Consider the following 9,164-nt stretch of genomic DNA (forward strand, 5'->3'; position numbering starts at 1 on the left):
TGGAACGCCGACGTCCCCGCGGCCGTTCGTGCCGCTCTGGGAGAGAGCACCCTAAAGAGGAATGGAGCCAGCGACACAGCCCCCAACGGTGGAGCCCTTAATGGGAATGGGGCCGCTGACCTGGGAGTCGCAGAAGAGGCGGTCGGCGCAGCGTCGCAGTCCGTGACCAGTCCACCGCTGTCCGCTGCTGGCAAGAAGTCGCGCAGTCTGGCGCAACTGACACCCATCCGTGAGGAGGAGGGCGCGGGTACCTCGGGCAGCGGCAGGACCCCCGAAGTGGGGCGCGAGGCTCCGCAACCGCAGACCGCGAGCCCGGCTTTGCTCCGGCGGTCGCGGGGCCGCCGAGCGCGTGTGTTCGCCGAGTCGCCCGCAGAGCCGACCCCGGTGTGGGCGCCAGGGTCGGCGCCGATACCTGTAGTCCCCGCGTTCGAGTCCGCGTCCTGTCGTCGGGGGTCCGCGCCCGGGCCGGTGCCGCCTGGCGGTCTCAAGAGTGCCAGGGAACCGCAGTTCAGGGAACCGCAGTTCAGGGAACCGCAGTTCGGAGAGCTGCAGATCGAGGAGTCGCGGTCTGCCAGTCCGTTCCAAAAAGTTGTGGTTGCGATCGCCTCAGAGAGAACTGCCACCGAAGCCCGAGACGACACGTTGAGCGAAGCACGCACGGCAACTGTTTGGGTGGCTAGCGCGGAGGAGCGTAGCGACAGCACAGAGTGCCGGGTACTGATTGAGAGCGAACCCGAAGCCCCGGACCACGAAGCTCCCGACCATGAAGCTGAACGCGGGCAGACACCACTCCCGCGGAAGACTTCCCGCGTCCAAGACCTGATTGAGTCCTTCGAACGCCACACGTCGCCGCACGACACCTCCGTCCCGCTCCGCCACGACGGCGTCAACCCGAACGGCCGCGGCGTCCCGGCACGTCGTTCGCTGAAACATGACGATACGCCCCTGCGTGGCACCTCGTGGCGTCTCGGCCCCCTTGGTCTTGGCCCGGCTCCCGCTGGCGGCCCCGTGGCTCTCGGTTTCACTCCGCACGTGGCGGGTCCAAATGCCGAGTCGGGCCGTTTCGTGCGCCGGCGGCGTTCGTTGTCACCCCTTGGACCGCGGTCAGTCAAAACAGACCCGCGTTCGGTAGACCCGCGTTCGGTGGACCCGCGTTCGGTAGACCCGCGTTCGGTGGACCCGCGTTCGGTAGACCCGCGTTCGGCAGACCCGCGATTGGCAAATCGGCGATTGGCAAATCCGCGGGAATCGTTCGAGTGGGGCAACTCGCAGAAACGGAAACGCCATTCGCCTCGTGGAGCGCTGCAACCCGCGGGGAAGGAGAGGCGTCACGCAGGTTGGAGAGAGCACTTTGCTCCGGCAGATCGCGAACCACTATCGTTGGAGAAACCCGGTCTCAAACGTGAGTCTCTCGGGCCACGCCTGCGACGCCGGAACACGGTGGATGCCGCTAGTGACCTGCCGCCCGTCTGGTCGACCCGAGATCTCCAGCGCCGAGAGGCCAGGTCGCGACCTGAAGGGGTGAGACTGCTACCGGAAGAGAGGTTGGCCGTCTCCTACGACGACGATGATGGTTGCCAGGGTGTCGGCCACGACGTTGTGGAAAAGGCAGAGGATTTTGCACTCCGTGGCTACGGCCCGGCTGATGGTCAACTCGTTGACGGGGATGGGGAGCTGGTTGACGGTCAACTGATTGACGGTCAACTGGTTGAGGGTCAACTGGTTGACGGTCAACTGGTTGACGGTCAACTGGTTGAGCGACGCGACTTTGTTGCGGTTGGTGGGGAGGTCGGTCGTGGTAGGAAGAGAGGTCATGGCGGAGACGATCCGGGTAGCAGTCGATCTGCATCACCGCAGGAGGAGTCTTACCCGATCATGCCGCGCACCTTGCACTACTCCAGTGCCGACTGGTACCCGACGCTTCGCAGCAACCCCGTTGCCCAATTCTTCGGTCCCGTGGCCACCACAGTCGACGCCTTGCCCGCCAGGAAGCGCCAGCGAGAGGAGGCCTTGCTGGAACGAGACATTCGCCTCCTTCAGGAGCAAATGCACATGGCCGCCAGACAATGGCGCATGTGCGAAGCGGCTCTAGACTCTATGACTGCCAGACTCGAGTCGCTCAGAGGAGGCAACCTACCCCCGCCACCATACCCATAAATCTGCGTTCAGTCGTGCGTTAGGAAAAAGGATCAACCTAGATAGAGACCTAGTTAGCCCTGTACAGATATGGACCTGTGCAAGAACACAATAACACCGCCCTCGTGGACCATCCTCGTAGCACACACGTGTGTGCTCGTTGCTCAAAGAACGCACACACTAAAGCGTTGCACGACACGGAACGTCGAGTCGGTCTGATGTGGTGGTTTATGCTGCGGCCGAAACATGAGAGCTATTCGCGTCAGCCCCGGCGAGATTCTGCCCTTATTCGGTTTCGTTTTCTCTGAGCGTTTTCAAATGGGATGCGTGGTGACAAAGATTCGCTCGTTGACAAAGACCGGCACGTTGGCAAAGCTCGTGCGTTGCCACAGCCTGTGTGGTGACTACAACCACCTTGACCATGCTCCACAGGTCGCGCGCGGTCGCGTTCTGTATGTCGCGCGCGGTCGCGTTCTGTATGTCGCACGCGGTCGCGTTCTGTATGTCGCGCGCGGTCGCGTTCTGTATGTCGCGCGCGGTCGCGTTCTGTATGTCGCGCGCGGTCTTCTTAGTCTAGATGATGCGACAGAGTTTGAGGATAACTAGAGTGACTACGAGGAGCATTCCAATTTGCCAGAGTTCGAACTGACTACCGGGTATCCTCTTATCATGAGAGGCATGTCGTACAGCAGGGAGTCCATCTCGTTCGGCCGTTAGTTCTCTATTCTGGCGTTCAAGGGTAATAGCGATGGTCAAAAGTTCTTCATAAGCAATTTTAAGTCCGGAGTAATCGTTAGGTAACGGTTTAGCGGCAAGAACACTAACATTATTACTTACTGGCGGTGCCCCTATCGAGTTGTCTAAACGTGCTGTCCAAACAATATTGACGTTAAGCTTCTTCTCTTCAAGCTTATCCTTCCGAATTGTTGACCATTCCTCCTTGCTTAGCGGTACGGCGCTTGCAATAAACGTCGACTGTATAAGGAACCTGTCTGCCGAAGTAGTATGCTGCTGCTTTTCAAACTGTGGCATTAATAATATACTTATCGACTGAGTCTGGCGTCCCTCAATTACACCGCTAGACGGCTTCACAAGATACGATTTTGGCGCCGTAGTCTTAATTTTAAATGCAGCAACTCGATCATGAGGATTCTCCAACCTCAACGTCACCTGACTCTGGGCACCTGATTGAGCCTACAAACAAACCAACCATCTCTCTCCCAATGCCACCCAACGGCGCCCAATCGCGCCCAATGCCGCCCAATGGTCATAGGTCACTCAATGGTCGTAGTGTGAACGCTCAAAGTGCGTATCCTGCGAATAGTCATAGTGCAGTTGCCGGCCAAACCGTCTGCAAACCGCCGCATGTGCGCGCAAACGCGTGTGCGCGCAAACGCGTGCGCGCGCAAACGCGTGTGTAACGCCCTCCTAACTCCTAGCGTCGAACTCCTTACCTCGAACTCAAGTGTTTTATCAGGATAGAACACCAAGGCAGGCTTATCCATATTCAAAAAAATAAATACCTACCTTCGTGCACGTCCCCATAACGCGACGCTATGCAAATCTTTCCCCCATGAGCACAGTCAAACAAGCCCTTCCTACTATCGTAGTCACTCAGGTACCAGCCCTTCCACGGTATTTGTCCACGGTATTTGTCATCACGGTGGTTGTCATCACGGTGGTTGTCATCACGGTTTATAATAATGGCACATGGTTGTAGAGTGAGTTGGACCATTTCGCCTTGCGTCGTTATCGACGCAGGCAGTTCATGTTTCAGCAACAGATATTCGAGCACTACATGAGACCGAGCAATGCATTCCGAAGGTATAATGGTTGCAGATTCGTAGCTGTATTAGGTGCCGCTTTGATTTTGACGGGTCTGTTGATACGTAACATGTCTCAGAGCACGTTGGTGATGGCTGAATACAGAGTTGGTCAGTCAGAGGTTATTTTCAACGTATCCAAGCAGTTACAGGGTCCATTCGGAGTCTATGTTTATTTGAATAACTTTTATTCCAACGTTCGGCAGTACATTGATGCAAATCCAGAGTACTTCTCGGCTGATCACACATGCGAATCGGTAACCACGGCGGCTGAAGTCTGGGACATCCGTTCCAAAGAATCCTTTCCCGAATTCAGCAATTCAACCAACCCGGAAGCCCCCTTCTACCCCTGCGGCCGACAGTCGGCTACTTTCTTCAATGACTACTTCTCGATACATCAATTAGTGTGTCGCGAAGAATACTGTCCCTCAGGGCCTGGATCTCCGTCGGCCAAGAAAGCATCTCCGTCGGCCAAGAAAGCATCACCTGACGGGGTATCATCTGAGGGGGTATCACCCGAGGGGGTGTCACCCGACGGAGTGTCACCCGAGGGGGTGTCACCCGACGGGGTGTCACCCGACGGAGTGTCACCCGACGGGGTGTCACCCGACGGGGTGGCACTTGACCACTGGCAACTAGGAACTGAGGTTGCTGGTGAGGCTGTGTCTGCTAGGAAAGTTTATGCACCAGACGGCGAACGGGAGGTCTACCTTGTTAGCAGCAGCGAGCAGCCCGCATCTGAGCCCAGTGAAACTGGACTTGACGACGAGCTAACTGGACTTGGTGACGAGTACAGTCAGATTGGTGGTGCGGGGCTGGGGAGAACTGGGCTTAAAGCTGTAGACGGAGATCTGACGTGCTGCATCAAAGGTGAAGAGGAAGTCATGATAACCGACCAGATCGCCCCAACGCAGTGGTTCCCTTTGTTTAGTGTCCAGCCAAGAAAAGACCAATGGACTGACATCATTACCAACAACAGACTGCAAGCTTGGTACTACAAACCCTTCCTGAATAATCGAGCCGTGCTGCTAGGCATTCTTTCAAATTACTATCTCTCACCTGCCAACTACCTTATCACGTTCACCCAAAACGTGTGGCCTGCTCACACATTCAGGACCAGGAAACAAATCGCTGTTGCTACCTTCGGACCACTTGGCAGCGAACAAAGCTTCCTTTCCGCCTTGGCCATCTCCTGGGGATGCGGATGCTTACTCATTGCCGTCATTTTCCACTGGGCCGTCCGAAGAAACATTGTCTTCCAAACGGGAACGAGTAGGCCCTCTCTCTTTCACACACGCACACACGCCTCCTCTTCCCGCCACATACAATTCTGCTTCAGTGGCAGATGTCCCTCCGGAGGACATCCAGAACCAGTGGATTCAACATGCTAAGGCTTGGAGGAATTATTAACAACAAAGTCCGTAACAGCAAAATATGCGGGCAGCACACCTCGTGCCGGGTAGTCAGTCATCTGGGACGCCACCCGGGTAATGATCAGAGTAACGGTGTTCTTGTCCATGTTTGTGCAGTACAAGGCGAGTCAGACACGAAGGATAAGGCCTTGTCAAAGGTGGGTGGGTCCCTGTCAAGGGCAAGTCCCTGTCAAGGGCAAGTCCCTGTCAAGGGCAAGTCCCTATAAGGATAGTTCTTATGCAGGATAGTCCCTGTAGAGGGTGAGTCCAAGCGAGCAGCCGAATGGTGGTCGGCGTCGCGTCAGCCTGACCAGCCCCGGAAGCGTCGACAGCCCAGTCTGTAGGGTGAGTGAGTCACTGGCTGTAGGGTGAGTGAGTCACTGTCTGTAGGGTGATTTAGTCACTGTCTGTAGGGTGAGTGAGTCACTGTCTGTAGAAGGGTCTTGCATTACAGCAGGCGGCGTTGGGTAGTGGTGGGGAGAGGCTGACGTCGAAGACGCCGCGATCTCGGCGACTAGCGACAATTTGCGGCGCAGGGAGCATTTTTTGTTGGCACTCGTGGCACAGTGGCGCATCACAGCGGCGGCAGCGGGTACGTGACCGTGACCGAGGGGCCGAGCGGGATCGAGGTCCCGAGCGGTGGGAAGAGACACGGGAGCTGAAGGGTGAAAGGAAGGGTGGTCGCGAGATCGAACGACGACGGCGCGACTTCCGACGGCCAGTACCAGAATGCGAAGACAGACGTGACGCCGATGCCGATCGAGACGAAGGCCTTCTCTCACCACCACCGAACGGACTTCGGCTGTGACTAGAATTTTTTAGTTTTATCGTCACCTTAATCACGCCGCCGTTCTTCCCGCTTTTTCGCCGCAGTGGAATCTCGCCATGGTACTTCCCGTCACCGTCCAGGTCACGCAAACTCAACTCGCCGTAACCGATTAGCGAATCAATTCTAAAACAAAATATACACACTTAGCACACACTTAGCACACACTTAGAACACACTTATTACAAAGGCACACATATTAGTACTTACTCTTTCCCCTCGCGGTCGAGGAGCGTTACGGTGATTTTGTCTACACCTTCCCGGAGTCGGAACGTGAAGGTGTGTTCAAAACGGTGAGGGTGATTATGGCCTCCTTTCACAGCCGTCGCTTGGTACTTAGAGTTGCCCACTTGGACAATACAATACGGGGTCTGCAAAAGACGCGGTTCTGACATGGGTATGATATTACCAGTGAGCGCAGCAGGCCACCGCCTTTAAGACCGCGTGCTTCATGCACAGTTATCTGCAGCTTCGGTCTACTACAATGGTGGCGCATCCTTTTCCTCCACCCGTCCCAAACACATGGAGTCACGACCAGGCCGGGGAGTTAGAGTCCTTCAAGATACGGTCCATACCAAACGCAGACAACCGGCGGATGTCTCCGTACAGAAAACCAGTGCGCCCTCTAACACCGAAATCGACAACAACTTGCTCCTCCTGGAAAAGGTCAGACTCCGACTTCAGAAACTTTACCAAGAATTGGAACGGTAGAAACACCTTCTGTCCATCGATCGATGGAACACCTTCTGTCCATCGATCGATGGAACACCACCAGTCTTGACACTGGTGAATGACAGGGTGGTTGAAGTAGAAGACAGGTAGGTGGTTGAGATAGGTGGGGAACAAAAAAGGAGCGTTGCGAAACGGCTAACAGCAACTCCGTTTCAAGGTGGCATTTTGGAACCGACAGTGGACGAGGCTGTCGTTATCAATCAACCATATAAAGGTGTTATCTCTTCTTTGGCCAATGTCCTTGGATACGTCAATGAATTGAAAGAGCAACATCTGGTCTTGAAGCTGCTCAGGAATGTCTTCCGTATCTGCGTCTTGGTTCCCATATATAGGCCACCCTCCGATACGGCACTTTAAAAGTGCATTCTTATATCCCTTTATCCTGCCAACCAAATAATGAGGGACCATTTGGTGATGTAACGACAATGATACTTTATAAGACTTGGTGTATGTGACAGGAAAACAACTCTTCTTCATCGGCAAATAGGGCCTAGTTATATCAGGAGCATTAGCCTTTTGGAAAACGATTGGCTCTCCGTTCTTAGTCACCTCAATAAACTCATACTTGATAACTTCTGACTTAGCTTCTGACTTAGCTTCTGACTTAGCTTCACCTCTCTCCTTTGGACTGATTTCATTTGGTCCCCCTTCTTTTGGACCATTTTCGTTTAGTTCACTTCCTCCATCCGGGACCCGTTTCCGCGGGTGTTGAATGTCGTTATAATAGAGAGGAAAGGACTGGTGTAATTGATGGGGAATTTTGATGATGTCTTCGTAGTATCTAAATTCCCAATCAGTACCATCTGCCAAACTTTTTAGTCCAAGCCATAGCTGTAACAATCCTTTCTTCGGGAAGTGTTCAAACCCTTGTGGGAACTCCGCGTGATCAGCAACCAGCTCCTCAAAGTTTACCTGCCATAATAGTCTCTTTGGGAGACCTATGGAATCAATAGGATAACATGTATCCAAAGGGATATACGGTGCTCCATTCAGTTTGCTTGACCACAATTCCATCTCCCCCTCTTCCACAAACTCCATTGCGGCACTGACCCGTTCAGTACGTCTCAAGTACTCAGTGTCATTCTCTGATAATGATTCTGGTAACGGACTATGGATTTCTATAGCCATAAACAACGGGCTAATATATAACATGCGGGCGACTACACCGAGACGAAATGACTGACGATGACGATCGAAAGCTACTAACCGATTGTCGATACGTACTAGCATTAGTTCGTCAGCCTGTGTTGCTAGATCGAGCCGTGGGTATGCGACGTAACTCTGAACTGATGTGTGCACCAAAACCCCAATCGCAAGTTCAGTCACAAGTTCAGTCACAAGTTCAGTCACAAGTTCAGTCACAAGTTCAGACACAAGTTCAGACACAAGACCAGTCACCGACGGAGAAGAAGAGCTCCCAGGAGAGGGAGAATGGGCGTCACCCTCGCAAGAAAAGGGACGCCACGGTCAGATGTGATGGGTACCGAAAGAGAGCGGAGTTGCTCAGTCTGATTCTTGACAGTATTCTACAGAAACGGCCTGTGCCCGTCATAATCAGAACAGGGACTATTTATGTACATGGCCTAGCGATTTCGGGGATTAGGAACTTCCTTGCTGATTTAATCCAATACAAACCCGGAGAAAGGTATGAGGATGGTAAAATGAACGATACCTTACAGCTAGGCTATATCCTCGACTTCTTGAAACACCATCCCCAAGAGGAAGATCGACCCCTAAGAGACCATGATATATTGGATGTGCTACTTGTGGCCGTGCTTCTTACATTGAAAGTTATCCCACGAACTAGCCAAGTGTTTCAATGTATGCAATCGATGTTTGTTTCCGCAGTAAATATTATGAAATCAACGAACACAAATTCTACACCAGACGGAAGTTGCTCTACTTATAATGCCGTGATTGAAGCAAGACGGGCGTGTCTGGAGCAATACCAGATTACGATTCACTTGGTGGCCGATGATCTTCTGTCAGCTTGGGATACCTCAGCAGACCTGATACATTATCCGACATTATCGCATTTATCGGACTGCCTTGGTATGTCATTAACCTTAAGACAGTTAGTCGATCATGATATGTTCGCTGAAACTCGAAGAAGAGCAATAGATCTATTGAAGAATACATCAGCAGATTTCTCTCTTCCAAAATTATTTCAAAAATCGCCAGAAATTCAATCAAAAAAGGACACTATCATCAATCTTGTATCATTTACCCCTCCCC

The 9,164-nt window shown here is 53.3% G+C and overlaps 5 protein-coding genes across 5 annotated transcripts; 3 read left to right on the top strand and 2 right to left on the bottom strand.

The window, feature by feature from the left end:
- GNI_169470 (hypothetical protein) lies at positions 1-2,157 on the top strand (the record flags this gene model as incomplete). Its single annotated transcript, XM_011134962.1, has 1 exon — positions 1-2,157. A coding segment is annotated over one exon (2,157 nt), but the record flags the coding sequence as incomplete, so codon positions are not given.
- A 552-nt stretch (positions 2,158-2,709) lies between these two features.
- GNI_169480 (putative vesicle-associated membrane protein) lies at positions 2,710-3,641 on the bottom strand (the record flags this gene model as incomplete). The annotated part of the gene is made up of 2 exons (XM_011134963.1): positions 2,710-3,330; positions 3,591-3,641. The coding sequence occupies 2 exons, from the start codon at positions 3,639-3,641 to the stop codon at positions 2,710-2,712; spliced, it is 672 nt and encodes a 223-aa protein (XP_011133265.1).
- A 68-nt stretch (positions 3,642-3,709) lies between these two features.
- GNI_169490 (LEM3/CDC50 family protein) lies at positions 3,710-5,369 on the top strand (the record flags this gene model as incomplete). The annotated part of the gene is made up of 3 exons (XM_011134964.1): positions 3,710-3,754; positions 3,857-5,231; positions 5,299-5,369. The coding sequence occupies 3 exons, from the start codon at positions 3,710-3,712 to the stop codon at positions 5,367-5,369; spliced, it is 1,491 nt and encodes a 496-aa protein (XP_011133266.1).
- Positions 5,370-7,064: 1,695 nt separating this feature from the next.
- On the bottom strand, positions 7,065-8,159 carry GNI_169500 (hypothetical protein; the record flags this gene model as incomplete). Its single annotated transcript, XM_011134965.1, has 1 exon — positions 7,065-8,159. The coding sequence occupies one exon, from the start codon at positions 8,157-8,159 to the stop codon at positions 7,065-7,067; it is 1,095 nt and encodes a 364-aa protein (XP_011133267.1).
- On the top strand, positions 8,105-9,164 carry GNI_169510 (hypothetical protein; the record flags this gene model as incomplete). The annotated part of the gene is made up of 1 exon (XM_011134966.1): positions 8,105-9,164. A coding segment is annotated over one exon (1,060 nt), but the record flags the coding sequence as incomplete, so codon positions are not given.

Source organism: Gregarina niphandrodes, assembly GCF_000223845.1.
Source record: "Gregarina niphandrodes unplaced genomic scaffold scaffold00056, whole genome shotgun sequence".
NCBI lineage: Eukaryota > Apicomplexa > Conoidasida > Eugregarinorida > Gregarinidae > Gregarina > Gregarina niphandrodes.